The sequence below is a fragment of the Myotis daubentonii genome, chromosome 16, assembly GCF_963259705.1.
Source record: "Myotis daubentonii chromosome 16, mMyoDau2.1, whole genome shotgun sequence".
Classification (NCBI taxonomy): Eukaryota; Metazoa; Chordata; class Mammalia; order Chiroptera; family Vespertilionidae; genus Myotis; species Myotis daubentonii.
Window position 1 is genome coordinate 47,711,537 of NC_081855.1, and position 25,718 is coordinate 47,737,254.

General features: G+C 51.1%; 2 protein-coding genes across 4 annotated transcripts in view; both read right to left on the reverse strand.

Moving 5' to 3' along the window:
- The window catches only part of CDK5RAP3 (CDK5 regulatory subunit associated protein 3), a 161,134-nt gene that overhangs the window by 39,769 nt on the left and 95,647 nt on the right, over positions 1-25,718 (reverse strand). The gene's annotated exons all lie outside the window — the stretch shown is intronic.
- Positions 1,020-23,938, reverse strand: SP2 (Sp2 transcription factor). Of its 3 annotated transcripts, none has more exons than XM_059670757.1 (8): positions 23,836-23,938; positions 9,222-9,298; positions 7,135-8,109; positions 6,621-6,933; positions 5,101-5,275; positions 4,678-4,871; positions 2,101-2,197; positions 1,020-1,986 (listed from the first exon to the last, which is right to left on the reverse strand). In XM_059670757.1, the coding sequence occupies exons 1-8, from the start codon at positions 23,840-23,842 to the stop codon at positions 1,905-1,907; spliced, it is 1,920 nt and encodes a 639-aa protein (XP_059526740.1). In that variant the 5' UTR covers positions 23,843-23,938; the 3' UTR covers positions 1,020-1,904. The 3 variants fall into 3 exon arrangements, with proteins under 3 accessions (XP_059526740.1, XP_059526739.1, XP_059526741.1); XM_059670756.1 differs by having other exon boundaries at positions 9,222-9,301; positions 23,836-23,906; XM_059670758.1 differs by having other exon boundaries at positions 1,020-2,197; positions 9,222-9,301; positions 23,836-23,906.

Consider the following 25,718-nt stretch of genomic DNA (forward strand, 5'->3'; position numbering starts at 1 on the left):
CTTCCTGCCTGATCACGAAGAAGTGATGGAGACGGAGAACCTGTGAGCCGTCTGAGGTCCGGCTCCCTTTTATTTCTCCGGCGGAAGGGAAGTGGGTGAGGGTGGACTGGCGTTAAGGAAGAGCTGTTTGCTTGCAAATGCAGCCGCTGGCGACAAAGGAAAGAGTAAGGGAGTGGATAGCTCCGAAGGAGCCTTGGCGCTCCTGCACGGAACAGCGACCCTGGGTGCAGTGCACCCTTCAAGGTGAGTAAAAAGGCACCGTCCGTGTAAGGAGAGCACATGCTGTTCTTTATCTGCTTGGGAATAATCTCTCCCTTCAGCCCAGTTGCTCTCAGCATCCCGCCCGTGTACTCCAATCAAAATCTCCGTAACATCACAACCTTGACCGCCTTCATACCTCTCTGCTTCCCCCGCAAATCCCCACCAAGATGTGAATCTGCAACACTTGGTGAAAACAAAACAGCTCACTGCCCCCGCAGGTGCTGGGGTGATGGGTAGGAGAAAAGCAGAATCTGTGGCCAGGGTCCTCTCTTGGAGAGAGATGGGCTCCAGGCCTGGCTCTCCACCCTGGGAAGGGATCTGGGTCCTTAGGAATTTCGTTTTCTCCAGATTCTTCAGCCTCTGGAAATGACAGAGCCAGGCCCCTTTGGCTCTCTCTCCCAAGTGAGACCAAGACCTGTGTCTGGGCGTTGGAGAGTTGAGTGGAAGAAGTAGTTTGCTGGTAAGGGAGACATTGCTGTGACTTGAGTCTGAACAGTGTGCCTGCTTTGATCTGGGCAAAACTGGCTATAGAAGAACAAAGCAGAACACCTATGCTAGGCCTGTCCCCCTGGAGGGCCCACCCAGGTGCTCTGGGGGCTGGTGCCATGCCATGAGGTCTGTGTGGCCGCGACCCTTTTCGGGCCAGGAGAGGAGGTCCTGCTTGGTCCTAGCTGGACCTCTCTGAGACCAAGGTTCCCTCCCCCCCGTCCCCCCCCAAGCTCTATGAGGTCAAAGACAAAGGAAGCTGCACTGCCAAGTTGCGGATTTTGCCTCAGGCAACTAAATTTATTAGCAAGAAAAAATTTTTGTCAGCCCAATGCTGAACAACAAAGTACATCGTTAATAAAGGATAACAAATCTGTCAATCATAAAACATACCTCAAGCAGTTACAACTAAAAATAAAGTTGTATTTTGTTTATTAATTTAAAAGCCTCAAAAATAACAAGCAATATGTTTTTAAACATGTAGTAGACACAATTGTCTATTATACAATATACACTGTACATAACTAGAGCTTGGGCCGGTAGGGGTAGGTGAGATGAAGGGAGAGTGGAAAGGTTCAGGATGTGAAGTTTTTATCTGAATCCAGATTCAAATTGAAATGCTGTGTCATTTAGAAAAGAGAACTGCTAGTGAGAAAAAAACCCATATGCTCATCACTGCCCCCCAAAACCCTAAACTGAAAGCAGGCATGGGGGAGTGAGTAACAGTACAGGAGGAAGGGAGCAATTAAATAAAACTTTAAAGCACACACAATACACAGTGTTCATTATCTGAAATAGAGTATAAGGCAACGTTCTCCATAGAAAAAGGGGGATCAGGGGGTCCGTGGTAGTTTCATTTTTAAATAGAAAGTTGGAATGTGCTGGAGAAGAGTTGTGGCAGGGCGGGGCGTGTGGAGTGGAGGCGGCCTCTTGAGCCTGGCAGGAGGTGGATGCCGGTGGTGCCCTGGGGGCAGGGCCCGGGCGTCTGAGGTGCCGGGGCCAGGGAGGTGCAGGAGAGCGGGGCATGGCACGATGATGCGACTCTCGCAGTGTTGGGGGGGTGGGGGGGGGGAGGACTCACTTTGCTCCTCGATGGAGTGAAATTCATGTTTTTCCTTTGGAAATAAAGGTTCCCACTCGTCCTGGTTTAGAACGTCTCATTGGGCAGAGCCAGTGTCCCCGGTCTGGTGAGAGGCAAGGGCTTCAGCAGAGGCGAGTGTGGGGCAGCAGAACCCCCTCCTGTGAGGACAGTTGCAAAACAGGAGGGCGGGGCTGAGGGCAGGCCCAGGACCGCCGGGCCTCCTTTCCACCAGGGGGCTGCATCTTCGGGCTTCCCGCCTCAGTGGGCCTTACAAGTTCTTCGTGACCAGGTGCGTCTTGTAATGTTTGGTGAGGTGGTCACTCCGCATGAAGCGCTTCTGACACTGGGCGCACTCAAAGCGTTTGTCCCCTGGGAAGAGGAGATGGCCATCACTCATAGAGCTCAGTCACAGACTATCCAGCCCCCCAAGAGGAGAGGCACACGTGACATCAAGCTTGTGATGTCAAAAACAATAGTGACTGCGCCCTAGCCGGTTTGGCTCAGCAGGTAGAGCGTTGGCCCGCAGACCGAAGGGTCCCGGGTTCGATTCCGGTCAAGGGCATGTATATTGATTGCAAGTTCCCTGGCCCTGGTCGGGGTGCATGCAGAAGGCAACCATTCGGTGTGTCTCTCTCACATCAATGTTTCTGTCTCCCTCTCCCTTCCACTCTTTCTAAAAATGAATGGAAAAAATGTCCTCAGGTGAGGATTAACAATAACAACAACAAAATAATCCTATCTAATAAAAGAGAAAAATGGTAATTGGCGTATGACCGATACCTTTTTCATTGGCTAATCAGCGAGATATGCAAATTAACTGCCAACTAAGATGGCAGTTAACCGCCAAAAAAGATGGCGGCTAATTTGCACATTGCAGGCAGGATGGTACAGCGCCATCAGAGAGCGGGTTGGGGGTGTGAGTGCCAGCAGTCGCCCCAGACCCAATTCCGCCAGCAGACCCGGACGCAGGCCGGCGGGGCGGCTGCGGGGTCCGCCTGCACTCACCCGGGACCCGATCCGGCCGGCAAACCCGGACGCGAGCCGGCGGGGCGGCTGCGGCATCCGCCTGCACTCACGCCCCCAACCCGCAAGAGCGGGTTGGGGGCGTGAGTGCTGGTGGTCGCCGGGACCCAATCACACGGGCCGGTGGGGCAGCTGCGGCATCCGCCCGCACTCACACCCCCAACCCGCAAGAGCGGGTTGGGGGCATGAGTGCCAGCAGTTGCCCGGACCCGATCCCGCCGGCAGACCCGGACGCGGCCGGTGGGGCAGCTGTGGTGTCCGCCCACACTCACGCCCTCAACCCGCGTTGGGGGCGTGCGTGCCAGCGGTCGCCCGGGACCCAATCCCGCCGGCTGACCTGGACACGGGCCGGCGGGGCGACTCGCCCCCAACCCGCTCTCCCGCCCAGCAGGGGACCCTCATTTTCCCCCATCACTGGTTCTGCCGTCAGGCCTGGGCAAGGGGCCGATCCTGGGATTGGAGGGTGATGGGGGTCAACGCCTGAGGGCTCCCAGTATGTGAGAGGGGGCAGGCTGGGCTGAGGGACACTCCCCCCGCCCCCCCCCCCACACACACACCCAGTGCACGAATTTCGTGCACTGGGCCCCTAGTAATAATAATAATAATAGTGATTGGACCCATAAATGAATGAAAATAGTGAAACGATTTCAGGACAATCATTCAAGAAATAATAATAGGAAAGGCAATATGGGGTAGCAATTAAGAGTGTGGACTTGGTAGTAACAGCTCAATGTAGTGCTGTTGCATCCTTGAAAATCTGAAATCATAATACCTGTAATTGAAATAGATGGGCTAGCCCAGCTGGTGTGACTCAGTGGTTGAGTGTTGACCCAGGAACCAAGAAGTCAATGGTTCGATTCCTGGTTGGGGCACATGCCCGGGTTGCAGGCTTGATCCCCAGTAGGGGACATGCGGGAGACAGCCAACTGATGATGTTTCTCATTGATGTTTCTATCTCTCTCCCGCTCTTTCTCAAATCAATAAAAACATTTGGGGGAAAAAAGAGAGAGAAATAATAGATGGGCTAGCCCTAGTTGACTTGGCTCAGTGGATAGAGCGTCGGCCTGTGGACTCAAGGGTCCCTGGTTCTATTTGGTTGTGGGCTCGATCCCCAGTGGGGGGCATGCAAGAGGCAGCCAATCAATGATTCTCTCTCATCATTGATGTTTCTATCTCTCCCTCTCCCTTCCTGTCTGAAATCAATAAAAATATATTTAAAAAAAATAATAGATGGGCTAAAGTTGTAGCTATCAACATTTATTCGGGATTATTCTATAACTTGTCTTTAATGTAGAAATGTATAGTTTCATCGATATGATTATATTTCAAATGGGGGGGGAGGGGAAGAGTGTGGATTTGGGAGCCAGGGGGCCTGCGTCTGAACCCAGCTCCACTAGCCGAGACCGAGCCACCTCTCCATGCCTCAGTAAAATGGGCATGATCGAAGCACTCTCCCCATAGTGTTGTCCTGAGGATTGAATTAGTCGGCTGTAAAGTGCGCAGTACAGTGCCTGGCACACGACGTCAGTGCTTGTTACATAAATAACTGCAGCTATGGAAGAAGTCATCAAGGCTGCACGATGCTTTGGGGAACACCGTGATAAAGGAATGGCCCGAAAGCATTTCCTGGGTAGGCCTGGAGCCCTGAGAAGACAGCCGGTAGCTCCTGCTCAGTGTGGCAGTTCCTCGGCAGGGCCAGCAATCGGGATGCCACTGAGGGCAATGGAGTGGGGGTGGGGGGAGGACCCGTGTGGTTGCAAGCCTGCCAGGGAAGGGGGTGAGAAGCCGTCTGGGAGGCAGTGTGCCACTGGGGAGAGGGAACAGACCTGTGTGGGTGCGAGCGTGCCGCTGGAGTTCATCACTTCGTGTGAACCTCTTTCCACAGAAGAACCAGTTGCAGACAAAGGGCCGCTCGCCGGTGTGCAGGCGCACGTGGGCCCGCAGCAAGGATGTCTTCCGGAAAGTCTTGCCACAGTCGGGGATATGGCACACGTGCTTCTTCTTGCCCTGCTCTCCGGACCTGGGAATGGCGAGCGGGAGGGAGGGAAAGGGAAACGTAGTGAGGAAGGAATAGAAGATGGGGGCAGGATGGGATGGAGAGAGGATGTGGGGGCAGGTCAGAGAGCAGAGGAGGTGAGGAGGCAAGGTGGTGTGGAGTCGCTACCTTGCCCCCCCCCCCCCGCCGATCTGTGTCCCAGGAAGGGCTTGGGGAACAGGCACAGGCCAGGCGGCCAGGCTGCTCCCGTTACCTCTTGTCCCCGTCCTTGCAGTTGGGACATGTGCAGGCCATGCGGCGCCGCTTCTCCCCGGGCTGGGCCTCTCCCGACAGGGCCTGCTCCATCTGCAGCTGGATTTGGGTGGGGCTCAGCCCGCTGATGGTCAGGTTGTTCCCAGAAACGTTCTGCACCGTCAGCTGCTGCTGCCCTGTGGGGGTGGCAGGGCATGGCTGGGTGAGGAAGCCTGAAGGGACAGAGCAGGGCGCCTGACACCCTCCTTCCCTTCTGCACATGATAAGGACAACCAGAACAGCTAATGCTTCTGAGAGCCTGTTATATGCCAGATACGCCTTCAACCTTCACTCCTATGAAACAGATATATTATCCTCCTTTCACAGTTGAAGAAACTGAGGCCCAATAACATATCAAGGTCACACAGCCAGTAAGTGGTAGGACTCGGGTCTGAACCCAGGCAGTCGACGTCAGCATCAATGCGCTGAACCACCACACCACACCACACCACACCAGCCAAATGTGCTTTCACGTGTTTCAATTGGGAAGGGTCTTGTCTTGAGGGGTATTTCTTCCAGAATTTCCTCCAGCCTTAGGCCCTTGTGAGATACCTGCTCTCAAGGAAGTCTCCAGGGATTTCTGTTAAGAATAAGAGCCAGGCTGGTGTGGCTCAGTGGTTGAGCACTGACCCGTGAACCGGGAGGTTAGGTGTGATTCCTGGTCAGGACACATGCCGGGGGTGGGGGGTTGCAGGCTTGATCCCCAGTAGGGGGTGTGTAAAAGGCAGCCAGTCAATGATTGTCTCTCATCACTGATGTTTCTATCCCTCTCTCCCTCTCTCTGAAATCAATAAAAACATATTTAAAAAAATAAAGAAGACAGTTCTGAGGGCTTTGGAAAAAAAACCAAGTCCTCTAGGACTTGCATAAAGCCTTTCAAAGCAGGGGAGTGCTGCTGACCTATTGCTGGTGTTCAAGTGCCACTACCCTGTAAAGGCCTTCACCTGGCTAAAGAAGGCAAGGCAAGGAACCGTTTTTGCTAGGTAGCTACAATATTCCTTTGCTGATTTGCAACGCTGCTTTCATACTGTAAATATTACCAAATATACCCACTCAGCAGAATTGAAGCCCAAGCCATTCCCACTGCCAAAGGCTCCTTCCTTTCCTCCCAACATTAACTCAAGGCTTTCCTCATTCTGGAAGTCTTCCTTCAAGTTTCTTTACCCAGGGCCTCCCTTGAAGATGTATCTGTCTTTGGTCTGTACCAAACGAATTTGCATTTGGTGTTAGCTGGAGTTTTCTCCTAGTATATCTTATTCTCTCCACCATATCGAGGTCTTCAGCTGTAAGTTGGGGCCAATAGCATCTTACACTACCTCGCAGGGCTAAGACCGAGTGGACATGATTTTAAGCGGGAAAGGCTGAGACAGTGTTGGGTATTATCCTCACTCCTGTTCCTGGCAAGCACGGGGCTGGCGCCCAGTTCCCAGGCGAGGGATATGCAGGCACCACCCACGCCCCAGCCCAGGGGTCTTCCCTCACCGCCGGCGTTGGTGATGGTGACAGGCACACCCTGGACTTGGACACCATTGATGTTGATGGTCTGCATGGCCTGGGCCGCCGCCGCCAGCTGGGCTGCATTCAGGCTGATGATGCTCCCGGCAGGGGCGATCTTTGGCAGGGGACGCTCTTTCCGGAGAATCGCGGCTGAGTGTTTTTTGCTGGTCCCGCTCGGATGGGGAGCACGGGGTGCAGGACTGCTACAAGTGGTGGCGGAGGTGGGTGCAGCTGTTGCTGGGGAGCTGTCCTGGAGAAGGACCGTCTGCACCTCACCGGAAGGCGTACGGAAGTAGACCTGGGAGGGGCCAGAGAGAAAACGTCAGTGTCCCAGGAGAGTCTGGTTCCCGCACTTACTGCCCACCCCAAACGATACTGACTCTGAACATTCAGATCAAATCGGGAAATGCATCAGCAGATCTTCAAAGGCAAGCTGAGTGGAGCGCTAGCCAGTTAGTGCTAAGGAGAGGAAGGCAGGTGCAGAGGGTGTACGTGGTACCTGAGTAGGCGTTGGCTCGGCCGCCTGGATCTGAAAGTTCTGGGAGGGCTTCTGGGGGACAGTGGGGAGGGTGGCAGATGCCGCCTGCACCACTCGCAGGGCCTGCTGGGGGATCTGCACCACCTGCTGCTGCTCGGCCTTGGGGGGCACCACCTGGACCTGCTGGACCACAGCTGGCTGGCCCCCGCCAGGGCTCTGAACAATGAGCAGGTTGTTTCCTGCCTGGATGATGTTGTCCGCTGTGGTCTCGATCAGCACCGTCTCCACCTGCTCAGCCACAGCCACCGAGGGCTGGGAGGCAGGAAGACTCTTCTTCCTGGCTTTCTTATTCGTCTTGGACAGCGGGATGGGAGGACTCTCTGTGAGGAGCTGAGTGGAGGCCCCGGTGTCGCTGGTGTTCACAAGGTTGTTGACAGGCAGAGTAAGTGTCACGTTGCCACCCCCACCTGTCAGCTTCACCACATTGGCCCCGCTCTGCACGGGGGTGGTAGTTGTACTTGACTTCTGGGCAGGGGCTGGCTTGATGGGGACAGGCTTGTGACCGGATGGTGAGGGGGTGATGATGGCTTGGTTGGTGCCAGGGATGATCTGGATTTGGTTGGCGAGATTGGGCTGTACTTGGATGGTCTGGCCACTGCTCGCCTGAATCTGAGAGACTGCCTGGTACTGGATGTTGGCATTTGCTCGGGTCCCTTTGTTAATCACAGTGGGATTCTGGATGGCGAACACCAGCTGACCCCCAGGATAGGATGTGCTCAGTTGTGACCCTTGAATCTGAAGTATGTTTCCTTTGGAGGACAAGATTCCAAAGCTATTCTTGCCGGGGCTGAGAGGGAGAGGGGCAGGTTTGATAGGGACCAGTTTCCGTGGTGTGGGCTGTGGGGGAGCAGGAGGCGTCACAGCAGCCTCAACAGCTGGAGGCCCAATTTTGCTACATGTTGCAGCAAGCAGGGCTAAGGGAGATGGCTGGGAATCCTGCAAAAAACCCAGAGGAGAAAAGGAGTGAGACGTGAGGGCCTGTAGCCCAGCCACCCTCTGCCTGTTTTGATCCTCTCCTCTTGGCAGGTTCCTCCCCACTTCCGTGGCAGGCAGGGTGCCAGCACCCTCCCCCTGCAGTGGTCCTGTTGTCCCTGCTGGTTTCTCCATCCTATATAATAAAACCCTAATATGCAAATCAGACAAACAGCAGAACCACCAGTTGCGATGACGCACTGACCACCAGGGGGCAGACGCTCAACGCAGGAGCTGCCCTCTGGTAGTCAGTGCACTCCCACAGCGGCAGAACCCTCAGCCAGAAGCTGGCACACGGCTGGCGAGTGCACTGGTGGTGGCCGAAGCCTCTCTCCCACCTCTGGACCCCTCAGGGGATATCCGACTGCCAGCTTAGGAGATATCCCCCGAGGGGTCCCGGACTGCGAGTGGGTGCAGGCTGGGCTGAGGGACCCCTCCCTCCCCCAGTGCACAAATGACATGCACCGGCCTCCACTTGAGTAATAAGGGAGAAAGGGTGGGAAATGTCTTTCTCGGGAGGGAGTGCCCCAGAAGCACCCAGGACAGGGTGAGCTAGCAGCATGAGCTGGCCACTTACTCCCCACTGGCCTTGTTTCTAACAGGGCACAGAACCACCCTGAGCTTGTACGTGGAGTTCCATTGGCCCACCACAGGGATTATGGGATCCCCGATTCCTCAACTGAGGAAGGGAGAGAGGGAAAGGAAAAGGGAGGAGCAACAAGAGGAGTGAACCCTCTGGTCAAGTGTTTTCTAGGGACATGACTTCACTGATAGGGAATGCTGCTCTTTTGAGGCTACAAGGCAGTCTCTGGGCTGTGGGGACACAGCCTCTATTTTCCTTATATGGTCAGTGGAGCTAGTGGAAGAGACCTTGAGTTTAATCCTGCTTTCCCCCTGACCCAACTGTGGCCCCTTAGGTTAGTGGCCATGGTTTCTTAATTCAGAAACAGTAGGTAACTGAACTCCCCCCGGCCTCCTGTCCTGGGGTGTTTACAGTGAGTGCTCAGTCTGGTTGAATGGCAGCTTCAGGAGCCCTTCCAGGCTGATGCAGCCCCCCACCCTCAGAGCCCACTCACCTGGGTGCTGGAGGCAGCGGGCTGCAGGTAGTCACTGGGACTGACAGCAGCAGTGGCAGCCATGCTGGTGTGTGGATCTGCTGGAAGAAAAGAAAGTCATGCACAAAATGCCCCCAAAGAACCCAAACCCACTTGCCTGGTATTTCCGTTTTGTCTCTGCTGCCGCTTCTCTAAGAGCTTTCCCCACACTGACCCACTCAAGCTGAGCAACCTGCATCTTTTCAGCAGGTGCCCTTCTCCTCTCCTCAGACTCAGCCATCCACGGCTGTGAGGACAGCTGGTCCTGCCTTCCCTGGACTGTCCCCTCCAGCCAACATAAAGCCTGAGATAACACGAAGATGCTGAGATTATACCAAGAGCAGCTTCCGTAACTGCACCGTGAGCCTAGGGAGCCCTCTCTGTGGGGCACTGCTGACGCTCCCTAGGTCAGGACCCCTGCGTGGTGGCTGGGGAAGCCCCTCCCCCAGCTGCTCCTCCAGCCCTGACCCAGGCTTCCTGCTCACTGCTGTGGCCAGACGCCAGGCCAGCCTGGAAGAGAAGCTTGGCTCAGTCAGGATCCCTGACAAGGAGGACACAGCTACTCCAGGCCCCAGTCCTGGGTGCTTTATGCTCAGCCTTCACCACAAAGGCCCAGGTATTGGTCTGTAGCATACGGAGAAGTGCTTTATGTGAATTTACAATAGGGATGGCCCCATACTAGGTATCACCTGGTTGGCCCAATAGGTATCACTAAGACTAGGTAGCTAATCATTGAATATAATGAGAATAAAGATAGAGTAAATTCTATTTTTGTTTAAATGTATATGTATTTCAGTATATGATTATAGCAGGAAAAAGTCTTAAATTGCTAAAATGTTAAAAACCATTATCTCCTGGTAGTTGGATTTTGCTTGACTAAGAGAATTTTTCTCCTTGTTTTTCTCTGTATTTTGTCATTTTCTCACAATAAATGTATTCTATTGTACTCTTTTTAAAATAAAGGAAGATAAAGAACATTGAGGAAGTAATTAAAGGAATCTCTGCTCTGAATTAAGTCTCACCTAAGATAAATATAAGATAGGTAACATGGAAATCATGAGAATTGGGGGAAAGAATCTAAGCTATCTTACAGTTCATACATCACTGAAGAAAAAAGGACACTGGGCAGAGTCTAACTTGTATCCTAGACCCTTCAAAAGTGGATTTCGGGAAGTACAGAAACAAGAAGGGTATTAATTACTTCAGAGGCTCAAAAAGGCAAAATGGCTTAGGCAATGAGCCCCTGCTGGGCATCTACTGAGGAGAGGAGAGGTTGGAGAGAAAGTGGAACAATTCAATTTTCGCTGGCCTCTGGCTTCTCTCTATGGGAGAAGGGTTGTTGTTGTTTTTTAAAATATATTTTTATTGATTTCAAAGAGGAAGGGAGAGGGAGAGAAAGATAGAAACATCAATGATGAGAGGGAATCATTGATCAGCTGCCTCCTGCACGCCCCCTACTGGGGATTGAGCCTGCAACCTGGTATGTGCCCTTGACCAGAATCAAACCCGGGACCCTTCAGTCCGCAAGCCGATGCTCTATCCATTGAGCCACACCAGCCAGGGCTGGGAGGAAGATTCCTAAATGGGAAAAGGTAAAGAAAAGGGGAATGGGGGACTGAATCCAGGACAGGTGACGGCCTAGGAAGAAGGCACACCCATGCCTCAAATGGTTCCCGGCTCTCAGGCCACACAGCAGCGCCCCAGAGGAGGAGACTTCGTAGCTCAGGAGTAAGAGGAGCCAGAGGGCAGCTCCGGGCAAAACCCAGAGTAGAGGGAGATCTGGAAAGATCACTCTGATCCTTGTCAGACCCTAGAATGAATGATTGACCAGCACTACAACTACTGAGGCAACGGAGCAGGACAGTAATCAGGAGTAAGCACACGGCTGCAAAAAATGTGTCATCTGAACAAATCTGTTTTGTGGGGTTTTGGCTGGCTACGTCAGAATGGTATACGCTGCACATTTTCTTTCAACAAGGCACCTGGGTGAAATTTTTGTAATATTCTGATAAGAAGGGAAGGCACTGCGGGCAGGATAGTAGTCTATTTTGGGGGCTAAGTTGAGCGTGCCTCCACCTAAGTGTTGAGATCCGTGCTGTCTAGCTGGCTGCTGCGAGGTCAACCAGGGTGCCTCACACTAGGGATGGGGCCCAGGACCAGGGTCTGCAGGCTTCTCCTTGGAGGCCCCAGCTTTCTCTACCAGAATGTTTTGTTCCTGTTTTCACTGTGAAGATCATCTTTTAAAAAGGAACAAATACTGTAGGTCGCTGGGTGATTGTTGCTTACCCCAGATTTGCACATTTCAGGGCCGAGATGTGTATTTACAACTGTACTAGTGCCAAGTGGTACTATTCTAACTGCGTGGGCTAATTCAGACAACTTAATTCTGCATTTAACTCATTCGATACATTTGTGCAACGTGAGGCATGACAGCTCTTCAGAAGCTGGGAGGATTGCCTCTCCTCACTAGACACTGCAGGGTGGGCGTGCGGAAGCCACGAGGCCATGGTGTCAAGCCTGTGCCGTGCTTATGCTGACAACAGCGATTCGGGTTCACACTAACGTCGTCCTCCCAGAATGATGTCGGTTTGAATTTTACTGGCTTTTGGGTAGTTATTTAATTAATTTTATAGGAGCTAGATCAGTGAGTTGATACACAGATTTATGCGAGTACATAATTAAGTTGTAGCATTATAATGAAAACAAACTAAGTTGACTCAAAAACATCTTTTCTCTACAGCAGCGTTCAAACTATTCAGACCATGAACCACAGCTATAAAAACAATTTACATCAAGATCCAGTGCACACACACTCACACATACACCCACACACTTCCTTGTCCCGTGCTCATGCAATAAGAGTTTCCAGATGCCCTAGCCAGTTTGGCTCATTCTCTCATCATTGATGTTTCTATCTCTCTCTCTCCCTCTCCCTTCCTCTCTGAAATCAACATATATATAAAGTTTCCAGTAACAAAATATGCCCTTACTACATGTGATGGACTTTGATATTTTCCTACTCTATTTGATATTTTTAAACTATTTTTAAAAATTGATTTTTAGAGCTCTGGCTGGTTTTGCTCAGTGAATACAGCATTGGCCTGCAGAATGAAGGGTTCTGGGTTTGATTCCAGTCAAGGGCACATGCCCGGGTTATGGGCTCAATCCCCAGTGAGGGGTGTGCAGTAGGCAGCCAATCAATGATTCTCTCTTATCATTGATGTTTCTATATCTCTCTCCCCTAAAATCAATAAAAAATTTAAAATTAAAAAGAATTGATTTTTAGAGAAGGGAAAAAGAGAGAAACATCAATGTTTTTATTGATTTTAGAGAGAGGGGAAAGGAGAAGGAGAGAGGAGGAGAATCACTGATCAGCTGCCTCCTGCACACCCTCTACTGGGGATCAAGCCTGCAATCCAGGCATGTACCCTGACTGGGAATCAAACCCATGACCTTCTGGCTCATAGGTCCATGCTCAACCACTGAACCCATGCCAGCAGGGCCTAGGCTTTTATTTTTAAACTAGAGGCCTGGTGCATGAAATTCGTGCACAGGTAGGGTCCCTAGGCCTGGCCAGCTATCAGGGCCGATCAGGGCCTTCCTTCTGGCTACCACCTGGGGCCTCCCTCCGTTCTGCGCCACCCCCGGTGGTCAGCACATGTCATAGCGAGCGATTGGTCTCCCGGTAGAACTCCCGCAGGGACAATTTGCATATTAGGCTTTTATATATAGAGATGCTGATTGTGACTCACTAAATTGCTTTTGTGCCACAGAGACTGGAAATTGCTGCTTTAAAGTAGTCTAACCACCTCCCAACTTTGGGAAACTGTCCGACGACTTAGTAGGCACGTTCAATTTGCAGAAGTCACAGGACTGAGAAGGACTGCAAACACAATGGGTGTCAGTATTAGGGTTCAAAGAGCTCTTTAAAAAATGGTATGTGCAGAAGGCTCCAGACCTACGTGAGAATTTGTACTGTGCTAGTCATCTGCACCCGCTGTAAAACATAGGTAGTCATCCTCATGGGATTCCAGGAGGCATCAACAATTGATATGAAAAGCATTAATCATGTAGTGGGTAATCAATAACTGGTGGTTTAAACTTTAAAGTTGAATAAATTCTTAAGATTCTTTTAAAAAGTAACATGTATACAGGACAGGAAGACAGAGCTTAATCGTGAGCCTCATGTGAAAAAGCTGCAGTGGTTTTAACTCAAAGCTAAACAGGCGCCAACAGAATCTCGATGCGGTTGCCAAAAAAGCTACTGCGATCTTGTACTGCATTTCCCAAAGTTCAATCACAGAAGAAGAAAAATAATAGTCCTAGTGTGTTCTGCACACTTGGGCTACATCTGAGTGGCAGATTTCATTCTGAGGGACATTTTGAAAGGGGGCTTTGCAGTAGGAGCTGGTGCAGAGAGCAGCAGCAATGGTTGTGACCCGGGTGCCCAAGCAGCAATATCCACCAGGGTATCTTATTCCATCCTGGGTGCAAAGGGTGGAACCAAGATTTCAGGATGGAAATTTCAAGAAGGCAGATTTCAGATTAAGAGGGAAGCTTTCAAAAGATGGAATAAGTTGCCTTTTGAAGTAATGTTCTCCCTTCTCTGGAACCATTTAGCCTGAGGCAGAATAAGTGTCTGTTGGAGTCAGGATGTCTGGATGGGGTGGGAAGTTGGACTGAATTGCCTTTAAGATGTTTACAATTCTCAGACCACGTTACTGATAAAAACACAAGATGAGTGAGCTGCTGGCAGGGCTGGAAAGGGAAGGCAGAAGCTTTCCCAGGAGGCTCCCTGGGCTCGGGTTCACTAGCTAAACTTGGTGAATGACTCTCCCTGAGACATCGTCTGTTATGAAACGGAAGGACATCAGAACAGGACAGAGCGCAAACAAAATGAAAACTGGCCTGGAGCTTCTTACTCACCTGCCTTTCCCATCTCCCTGTCTCCCGCTGCAGTCATTACTACCCTGGACTCAAACTGCTTGGAGACCTGGCTGGGCTCTGAGTGAGCCTTCAGTTAGGAAGCCACAGCAGAATCTACTGAAGCAAGCTGCAGACTGCTGGCGCTTGACGTTGCACCATTTCAATTTGGTTTCATTTTCCTCCCCAGCTGGCTCTTGAAATACACCTCTAGATTGCAAGCCGATGTTTGTATCTCTCCTAGGATCACTCAGAGTTTTGTGGCCCCTGGGCAACCAAAACAGAGAGGATATCGCTCCCGCCATTGCAGAATTATACCCTGCGATTAACCATAAAAGGGAGAAGAGAAGCATTTCCCGTTGGTGTCTGGAAATGAGAAGTGGTTAAGAAATGGCGCAGATAGTAACTACAAGACTCTGATCAAAGTACTTTAGAATCACATTAATTTGGAACTTTATATTTAAAATGTGTAATTTGGACATAAATTGTGCTTTCCTTCATATTATTCAAAGCAAGGCTAAATAGCTGTATGAAGACTGCAAAAGGAATCCTACTGTTTTATACCACGTCCACCATTTTAATTGTACCGTTTGCTTTTTTTAAAACCTCACTCGAGAACATGCTTATTGATTTTCTTAGAGGGGAAGGGGGAGGGAGGGAGAGAGAGAAACATCAATGTCAGAGAGAAACATCGATCAGTTGCTTTCCTGTACACACCTCCAACAGTGACTGAACCCGCAACCTACGATGTACAGACAATGCTCCAACCGAGCCACAGGGGCCGGGGATGTACACCTGGCTTTTAACAGCAGTTTACATCCAGTCACTGGAACCTACATTTAGCAACATTGGTAAGTGGGATTATTGCATACTCTTGAAAAAGAAGGTGTCATTTCTTTCAGAGTTCTATCATTCGGGTTGGCTAAGACTTTCCCAACAGAGATTTCACCTCGGCTGGTGAAACTTTACAGGGATTTACTATACAGGCAAGAGTAGCTCTCAGGTTTCAAGGAAAACTTCCAAGGTCATCCAACAAGCCGCCCAGTGTCTGATGGGACCGCTGTCTTTCCTTTCTCTATACTGGAAGCCAGTTTAATTCTAAGACCAGCAGAAAAGCATCCCGCATATCCCAGCTCTTGATATACAGATAGATCAGTGGTTCTCAACCTTCTGGCCCTTTAAATACAGTTCCTCATGTTGTGGCCCAACCATAACATTATTTTCGTTGCTACTTCATAATGGTAATGTTGCTACTGTTATGAATCGTCATGTAAATATCTGATATGCAGGATGGTCTTAGGCGACCCCTGTGAAAGGGTCGTTCGACCGCCAAAGGGGTCGCGACCCACAGGTTGAGAACCGCTGGGATAGATTATTCATTTCCACCTTTGTCCCCTCTGACTTGGCTTCAAGCACCTTCTGTAGGCTGACAACTCCCAGGTCTCTCAGCCCAGTGCAGACCGGTACACCCAGCCCTCTGTGGGCCTGTCGCTTGGACTGCCCAGAGAACCTCCCACACTGAGCTGTCACCTCTGCCCACTCTCTCCAGCTTTCTCATCCCCTGGCACCAGGGGCCCTCTTTCAGATCCTTCATTTCTCCACTGCCCTTTCCTTGCTTAGAGCTCTTTCTTCTCTTACTAGCTAAGACCTACTCATCCTTCAGGTCTCGGCCTGTTTTTTGTTTTTTTCAGCAAAATTTACTGTGAGACCACTATGTAACAGGCATGTCATTTCCTCACAGAGGCCTTCCAGGACCCCTGAGACGGGAGGGCTTCCCAGGGTGGGCCAGGTCTGTTTGCTGAACAGATACACTAAGTCCAGTCAGTCCACAGTCCAGGGACCCGTCAGTGCTGCAGGCTGAGTGAATGTCTGGTTAAACCAACCTCTCTCCTGGTATTTCCAATCACAATGACATCTGAGCATCATCCCCACTGCCAACCAATCAAGCCCTCCTGATTCTGCCTCCTAAATAGAAAGCTCTCCACAGTCTACTCATTGCTCCTCACCTCCATCGCCATTATCCTAGCATTAACCACTTTGGCTCAGCCTGAAATACTGCCCAAAGCCTTCAAAATAGCTCCCCAGCTCTGGTCTTGCCCCTCTTCTCCAGCTTCCATAATCTGGTCAGAATCATTTTAAAATGCAAATTCCATCCAGCCTCTCCCCTCATTAAATCCTGCAAGAACTTCCAGTTGATCTCATGATCAGCTTATAGAGGTCAAAACCATCTGCCCCTCTTTCCCCACTACCTCTCCTACTTATCCCCTGCCCTTCCCTCCTGCAGGCACACCGTTTTCTCCATTTTTGGACCTACAGAACATGCCCTCTCTCACTCGGAGCCCACGCATGCTCTCTTCCATTTGTGGATCTCCAATCCTCCTTCCGAGGTCCTTTTTAACTTACTCGGGGGAAAATTTCCCCTCCCTCCCACCCCCACGTGTGGGGCAAATGCTCCTGTTATGTGCCCGGGTACAGGCACCAGGGCACCCTTCACAGCACTTCCCCCACCACACAGGAGGGAGTGTGTTTGTGTCCTGGGGGGTCTTTCCATGAGCCTAACAGGAAGTGGCCTGAGGGATCCCAAAGCTCTGGCCATAGGACTAGGGGCTGTTCCACTGGTCTTTCACTTGAGACGCAGGAATGAGAGAAAAGGGGACCAAAGAAATACTACAACAGTAGGCTTCACGAAGCTCTTTCTCCTCTGAGAGAGAACTTGACTCAAATTCCATAGCAGATCTTGTGGGTGCTCAGCTTTTTTTTTTTGCCTCGGGTTCCTACCATCCCAGCGATTGCTTTCTTGGCCTCCTGCTATGGTATTTCCCCTGGAGGAATTTCACTCGCACAAACAGTCCTTCTGCTGTCTATTTTGGTCAGCTCAGCTGGCCCAAAGCCAACAAAACAGTTTCTAAGCCTAGTCTTTCCCAGTTGCCTTGCCTGGAAGAATTCAGAGCTGGTAAGGGAGAAGCAAACCAGGCTGGTTTTAGAGAACGTCGGACCTCAAAGGGAGTTGACAAACGGGCTAAGTCAGAGAACCAGCTTGTGAATGACTCCACATTGCACAGAATATTTCCCAGAAGCTAATCTCCAGCGGTCACAATAACCATATAAAAGCTCTATAACAGTTAAAAAAATTTTTTTGACTTTCATTAAATATGAACAACTCTGGAGGATGCCTTGCTAATGCCACAGGCCAAAGGAGGAAGGTATGTAAAGAACGTAGCCCTGGCCGTTTGGGCTCAGTGGATAGAGTGTGGGCCCTGGGACCAAAGGCTCGCAGGTTCCATTCCAGGTCAAGGGCACATACTTCGGTTGCAGCTGGATCAGAATGGAGATCTTGTCTCCACCCAGACACTTCACCAAGCCACCCAGTCTTCCCTACTCCTAACTTCGATCCCATCCTCAGCCCATGACCCTGATGTGTGTCCACAATCTCATCAGGAAGTTAAATTTTTGGCCTGACCAGCTTAGCTCAATGATTGAACGTCAACCTATGAACTAGGAGGTCACGGTTCAGATTCCAGGTCAGGGCATATGCCCGGGTTGCGGGCTCCATACTCAGTTGGGACACGCAGAAGGCTGCCAATCAATAATTCTCTGTCATTATTGATGTTTCTATCCCTCTCTCTCCCTTCTTCTCTAAAATCAATAAAATTATATTTTTTTAAAAAAGAAGCTAAAATTCCCTTTATTAGCTAAATCTATTATTTCTTTTTTTCCAGAAAAATTCCTTGCAAGAGTCACTTGTATTTACTGTCCCTAATTTCTTCCCAGCCAGTCTTTCTTAAACCTGTTCCAACCATGTTGCGCCTGCCCCATCCACACCACAAAAACTGCTCACACCACCAGTGACCTCCACCTTACTAAGCCTAATGGTTAATTCTCAGACCTCATCTTCTACGCTGGTCTGGCAGTTGACCCCTCGTCCTCCTTGAAACACCTTCTTCACTTGGCTCCAAGACATACTTGCCAGGGTAGCCTCCTCCCTCTCTGACTACCCCAGTCAGACTCCTTTGCTGGGCCCGCCCCTCCTCTCAAATTCCAAGTGGTTGAGCTGCCCTAGGACTCAGTCTCCAGACCCGTTTTTCTTCAGTTGTCACATATTTCCTGGGTGATTTCATCTAGTCTCATAGTTTTAAAAAATCAATTAACATCTAGGTTCTACATAATGAGGACTCCCAAATTTATATTTTCAGGTTTGTATATCTGACTGCCTACTGAAGTCTCCACTTGGATGTATTAGTAAGCATCTCTAGCCCAAACAGGGCAGGGCTGCTGATATCTCATTCTGAGCCTGTCAAACTTTCGCACTGCGGTGAATGACACTCCATCCCTCCAGCTGCTCAGCCCGAAAGCCGTGGGAGTCATCCTGGATTCTCTTTGGTTCCACACTCTGCATTGGAGTCAGCAAACTTTTGGCTCTACCTTCAAAATATCTTCAGAATCTGATTGCTTTCCCCACCACCTCCTGTTAACACCCAGGTTCAGGTCCCCATCACCTCTCGCCTGTGTAACTGTGAAAGCCTTCTTCCTGGCTGGGCTTCTGACCTTGTCCCTGTTGGTCTTTTCCCAACATGCATCAGTGAGACCCATCAACCGTAAAGCAGACGTTAGCGCTCTGCTCAGAGCCCTCCAATAGCATTCCATCTCCCATCAAATGAAGAGCCAGAGTCCCCAGTGACGCCCAGGGCTTGTCTCCTGGGACCTCTGACTTCGCTCCTATCGTTCTCCCTCACTAGTCAGCCGCGAGGGCCTCCCTACTGTTCCTGAACGAGTCAGATAAGGCCCCTCTCAGGCAGAGCCTTGGCACTTGCTGTTCTCTCTGCTTGCGTTCTCACCCTCTGTCTCTCACCCCAGATTGAGTATGGCTCTCCACTCTTTCAGTTTTACGCAAATGTCATTTCCCATAGAGGCCTTCCGAAACTGCCCTATAAAATTATACCCCCCCCCCCACACACATTCTTTCTGTCCTCTGTTTTTCTCCTTAGCACTTCTCCTTGCCTAATACCTATTGTTATTTATTGTCTCCCACTAAGATGTAAGCTTCCTAACGGCATGGACTTCTCTGCCTCACCCATTGATGTACCTCCGTACCTGGCACATAGTAGGTGCTTCGTATATATATTTGTTGAGTGGATGAATGCATGAACCTAGAGGCTGCAGAGTGGGAGAGCCTATATGGAGCTTACGAACCAAGAGAGGAAACCTGCAGCTTTGCATATCCTTCGACTCAGCTGGGATCTGCTCACTGGGTTAGCTTAGCTGATCCAGTGCCAGATGGAACTCTCAACCCCACCAGTCACCTCACACAGGCCCAGTGCACAGTCCATTCCTGCTCCCGGACAGGAGCAAAGCACACACATCATCATCACCACGCTACATTTCAATGCTGCTTTCAGTTAACATATAGGGTATGTTTGGGGGGGGGGGGGCACATTTGAGTCACTCCTGGGCTAGGATCGGCTTCTGAAATGAGTGGTGACTTCATTTCCCCTGGGAAGGGAGGGTTAGCTTACCAATTACTTTTTTGAAGGCTGGGAAATGATTTGCCGTTTTCAGACTAATCTGAGACTTCCAATTAGACAGTGATCAGGAGCAGGAATATTCCACTTCCAATCACAGTCCTGCCTGCTGTCTCTTACTCTCTATTCACACTCTCTAAAGAGGCTGCTTTGTCATTCCACCAAGTCCCAGAGGAGGGGCAGACGAGGAAGCTCTAGAAAGAGGACGCCTGGAAACGTGCCGGCCCGTGCCTACTGGCCCCTGAGCCGCTTTCACCCTGTGGCTGAGATGAAAAAGGCCACCTAACAGCCTAGGGACAAGCTGGCCTCGCAGGGCCCTCAGCATCAGAAACAAGAGTCGCCCAAGCCAGACCTCTGCTTTGTGATGTTCTGGGGCTTCTGGCTCGGTACAGCATGCAGCTCTGAGGTCGAAACAAATTGTAGCTAAGGAATGAGATGTCCAAAGGAAGGATTCCAACAGCTGGGTCTGTAAGCCTGCTCTTCCTGTGACACAAACAGCCCTGTCATCTCAACACTCCTCAGAGCTCCGCACAGGAGGGCAACAGCAACGTCTAACTGGGCACTCGGCCCCTTCACACTCCCTTGCTCCAGGCCCTGGCGTGAGGAGTATAGTAATTCCCTGGGCCGGGGGCCTCAGTGCATCTGAAAAGAACGCTTCCTGGAAAAGCAGTGGGCAGCCTCCCCCCCCCCCCCCACCCCGGCTGAGTGCTGACTCTGAGCCTGCTCCTGGACTCTCTTTTCAGCCGAAGGAAAATCGGTTTCCACTTTGGAATCCCGTCAACTGGAACAAATCCAACAGCACAACCTGGGAGCATCTCCCCAAGGGCCATCGCTAATCCCTTTCCTCCTCAGGCTGGCAATGCCCTTGAATTAGTAACGCCCCATGTTTTTACCTTCCTTCCAATAGATAACAGAAAAGTGAGACCTCCCTACCCTGAGGTCTCCTACGAAAATGCTTCCAGCCAAAAAGAAATCCACTGATAATTTAGGAAGAACTTAAGAGAGAGACTTTCAAATGCGTTTCAGAAATATAAAGATCTAAGCACTGGCTCTATGAATATAAGGAAGAAATGAAGAGAAAGCATTTCCCCCTCCTTCAACAGGTCTAGAAGTCACACAAGGAGTTGCATGTGGATCCAAAACTAAAGCAAAGCAAAAAAAACCAAACAAGCACAAACTTCAACAGATACATTCCATAAGGAGGTCCAGTCTTCCGCCCAGCTTGTGCTGGTCGGGTCCAGCTTGTGGACCAAGTGTTCCTGGTTTCAAACTTGTCGAGAAGAAGTTCACAAATCCCAAAGGGACACTATCATCCAGTAAACTCGTAAGCAAACACCGGGGCTTTAAAGAGAGGTTACCCCAAGTCTGCAGTCCACAAGGCTTCAGACTGGACCGTGGAATTGTTTACTAGTAAACTCAGAAGTATTCACACAACTCTACCTCCAAACTTTCTAATACTCCAACACCCCTTAAAGCAGTGTTTCTCTGCATCCTTTCTTCTGTGGCCACTGCCCACTCCCTAATAATCCCTCAGTTTTTCAATCTTTGGAAGTGAGGCATCTAATTTGTGTGTATACAGAGAACAGAGGCGTGAAGATAAGTCTTAGAAGAAAATCATACATTTCCAGCATAGAAATGGGGGTGAGCAATGTCTAGAAAATTGCTGAACCCAAGTCAATATCAGGGTGTATTAGTTGGCTGCAACAGCTTAGAACAGCGGTTCTCAACCTGTGGGTCGCGACCCCTTTGGCGGTCGAACGACCCTTTCACAGGGGTCGCCTAAGACCATCCTGCATATCAGATATTTACATTACGATTTGTAACAATAGCAACATTACAGTTATAAAGTAGCAACGAAAATAATTTTATGGTTGGGTCACCACATGAGGAACTGTATTTAAAGGGCCAGAAGGTTGAGAACCACTGGCTTAGAATGTCTTCACAGGGCCCTAGTTGGGCAATACTTGCTTAAAGCAAGCTTAAGAGTTGTTACATACCTATGGCAAAGGACTGGTTAGGGACCCTGCAACTTCTCCAAAAGACTGCTACTAATCAACAGAACTAGGAAGTGCAAGGCCAAGACACCAAAATGAACTACCCAGACATTTGCTAAAATCTTCTTACAGCTTCTTCCTTCCTCTGACAGAACTCCAGAGGCCCACAAACTTTAGTAGAATCTCATCTATGTGCTATCAACAGTGAAGTCACACTCTGCCTCCTGAAGTCAGTTCTCCCTGCTGGGTAGTCAGGATATGACTCTGAACTACCTCAACCTGGGCCTCCTTAGCAGAGAGAATGTGTTTTTAACAGCCTAGCTCAGGGGGTTCATATGCCAGAAGAGCGTTTTTTTCTTCTTGTTGCTGCTTTTCAATGAAGAGGTTAAGCCTCTGTACAACCAAGTGGAAAAACCAGAATTAGAAATCTTACCAATTGGCCCAATGAGAATCCATTTCCAACAGGAAATAATGCCTGTTAGAAGCCACTGGCACACTGACATCATCAGTGTTGTATGACAGAGGAGCCCCTTCACCAGACACAGGAATTTAAAAGTCCCTGCAGTGACATTAATGACTGCAGACAACAGTTTCGTTGGGTCATTACTCAAAATTACTCCTACGGTGTGGACTCCACCATCATTCCCTCCTTTCAGGCTCTCCGTGAGTTGGCTGACAACCCTGAACTTGCCAGCCCAAAAATCTTACCCCAAATACCAACTCAACATTCAGCCCTCCGCTGCAACACTGAACGCCTTGCGGGGACAGCACGTAAGTTTTAGTGCACACCAGTGTCCCTTAGAAGTCATCACCCCTCCCTCTGCAATGCAGTCGGTCGGTGTCACGGAGGACAGCCAGGAACCATTTCACTGCTCGAAGCAGACCTGCCGGCTCCTCCTTCCCCTTTGCTAGGAAACAACACATGAGTGAACCAGGAAGCCAACCTCAGAAGAAGAAACAAAGTTCGGGAACATGTGCACTGAGGAAAGCCAGACCGAGTCCCTCCGGACCAAGCTAACTAAGGAACGATTAAACACGACAGTACAGTGGGGCCTTGACTTACGAGTTTCATTCGTTCCGAGACCGAGCTCGTTGACTCAAATTACTCTATCAACTCAATGCAAAAAATCGGCGGAGAGACAGCTGGTATCTCAAAAAACTCGTTAGTCGGGACACTCGTAAGTCAAGGCCCCACTGTATCTTGGAATCAAAACCAGTGAATGCAGTGAAGGCAGGTTTCTCAACTGCCCAGAGAAAACACAGTTCCTTTTCAACTAAAACTATAAAGCCCCCAGGAACACGGGCCATGCACTGGGACGGGGCGCGGCGGGAGAGAAGAAACGCCCGTTCTGCTTTATTTCTCTCGTGCATTCCCTAGGTTGGTGCCCAGCCTCTGGGATTCGGCAGGTCCGGGCTAGCTCCGTCTACAAGTCCTTAAGCGTCTCTCCGGTTCTGAAGATACTTAGCTGGAGGCTCAAGGATCCAAAGGAAGGAACACATGGCAAGGTTCTGCCTACTCGCCGCCCAAGGCGAGGGGTCCTCTGCCTAGGGAGTGCCCTGGTGTCCCGACACCCTCTCTCCATGGGGATACTCGGGTAACCACGTTGGCTTCTAGACCCAGCGGTGTGCATGTGCTTGGCGCCATCTGGACTGCAAGCATCCCTTCCTTGCCCCTCTCTGCACTCGGGCGAGCCCTGAATTGCTGGTGGGCACCTAGACTTCGAGTGCAGGAAGGTCCGTCCTCCCGGCACAGGGCAACCGCGAGGGGGGTCGGTCGCCTCCTCGGAGCAGGCCCAAGCCATAGCCCCGGGCCGGACAGCGCTGGGGGGGCTGGGGGGCGACCAGGCGGAGGGGTGATCGGTCGGCCCCAGGTGCCCGCTCGTCCTGCCAGCCCCCGGAAGCGCTGCCCTCCCGCCCAGCGGGCTCCGAGGAGGCGGGGAGTCGAACGCCCCCTTCCGGGTGCCTCCGCCCGGCTGGCCAGCCCCGCTCCTCCTCCGGGCGGGAATCCTCCCTCCCCCGCCCCTCCCGGAGCCGGGCCCCGGCGCCAGGCCCGGCCCCAGGGGGCAACCCCCGGCCCCGGTTCCCCCTCCCTGCGGCCTCTGCCCGTCTTCCCGACCCTTGGGGGCTAGGAAGACCCCGCCGGCAGCGGCCAAGACCCACCGCTCATTACGACATCTTCCTCCCTGGCCTCCGCCGCCTCCGCCGCCACCGAGAGCCTGACACCGCCCGCCCAGCACCCGCCAATCCCGGAGCCCGCCACCGCCCGAGCGACGGCACTGTTCACCAATAAGAGTGTTGTGCATTGGGGACCGACAGCACTACTAACCAATCAAAGACAGGTATCTAGAGCGACGTTGGTTTGGCCAATAGGCATGTGAAATGTAACTGATGGACGGTAGGAGGCACCAACCGGAAATCTACTGAAGAGTGAGCGACATGTTCGCCAGCCAACTGGAGGGAAGCAAAGTTCCTCCCACGGGGTGGTTGATGGACAGCAACAGGAAGCTGGATGGGGCGGGGCTTATCTTGAGGAGTGGTTTTGTATTGGTCGTGGTTGACCTTCCACCCACCTCTAACCCTGAGGATGAGTGATAGATCTGCCCTAAAGCCAATCACAAGTCCTCAGGGTGAGGCCCTTGAAAAGCCCTGTAAATAGCGTGAAAATTACACCTCCGTGCAGAGTCGCGCGGTGTATCGCAGGGGACTCCTGCCCTTCGGCCACTCAGTCCCGTCCCTGGTGAGTGAAAAGCCACCAGCCTTTTATTTAGTCCCTCGCCCTTCATCGCCTCGGGAGAGGGGCATGCGCTCCCAGGCAACTTTGTAAAACGAGGCATTGGATACCAAGCGGGAGTTGGGGCTGCGTGACTTCCGAGAGCGGGGATTACTGCAGCGACCCTCTAACGGACGGCCCCCAGATGCGGGCATCAGAGTCACCTGAAGCTCTGGACGTGGATTCGGGGTCTCCACTCTGCAGCACTGGGCACCCCTGGACTCTGCGCTCGAGCCAGCGCCTCGTGTGGACAGAGTTGGTGTCGCTCTTTGAAAGAGGTGGGGCGAGCAAAGCCCCTGGCGGGTGCCATCCGAGCAGGCTTATCTTGCCCAGGTCTTCCCCGTAGACGTGTAACTTGGGGGGCTGCCTCGAATCAGTGAGAAGGAATGCTCTCTGCCTTCCTAGCGGCCTTGGCTGGAAGCGGACCCATCCCTCCTGCAGGGAGGCAGGGCGCCCAGACTCTGCGCCTCTGCCCTCATCCGTCCGGTGAGGCTCCTTAAGCACGCCTGCACTGAAGGTGCTGACTTTCCTTAAAAAAAACACACACAACCCCCCCCTCCCCACACACACACACACACCCCACAGTGAGAAATACGTTGGCATCCTGGCCAATACACTTATACCCCTATGAGAGTGTATATAACAAAGTTCCCAAAATCAATACTTTTCCCCGATATTTTTATTTATTTATTTAATATATTTTATTGATTTTTTTACAGAGAGGAAGGGAGAGGGATAGAGAGTTAGAAACATCGATCAGCTGCCTCCTGCACATCCCCTACTGGGGATGTGCCTGCAACCGAGGTACATGCCCTTGACCGGAATCGAACCTGGGACCCTTCAGTCCTCAGGCCGAGGCTCTATCCACTGAGCCAAACTGTCCAGGGCTTCCTGATATTTTTAACCCTCATAAAGGGTTGATACAATAAAAATAATATGAAATGCTGAGAATGCCTAATGCACAGGAATTGCTGAATAAATGTTAATAGCCTTCCAGTGTCCTCCTCTCGGGCGTAGCCTTTGAAAAACAAGACTTGAGAAAGAGATCACTCCTCTAAGACCCTCCATTGGCCCTGTACTCCTTCCTGGGTAAAAAGCCCAAACTTCACTTTTTAGGCACACGGGGTCCTTCACACTCTTTACTTGGGTATGTCATGCTTCATCTCCCTCCTCCATCCCCTTTAACTTCCTACAAATCCTCTCCTTTTGCCTGAAGGACATATTTCCCCCTTCCTAAACACTTAATGCTTCTCTCTACTATTTCCCTTCCTAT

Bases quoted from the DNA above. Each gene is read 5' to 3' on its own strand.
- SP2 (XM_059670756.1), bottom strand. The intron at 4,872-5,100 runs GTAACGGGAGCA...CGCCATTCCCAG, and splicing joins TGCAAGGACGGGGACAAGAG to GTCCGGAGAGCAGGGCAAGA. The intron at 2,198-4,677 runs GTCTGTTCCCTC...TCCTCTTCCCAG, and splicing joins GCACGCTCGCACCCACACAG to GGGACAAACGCTTTGAGTGC.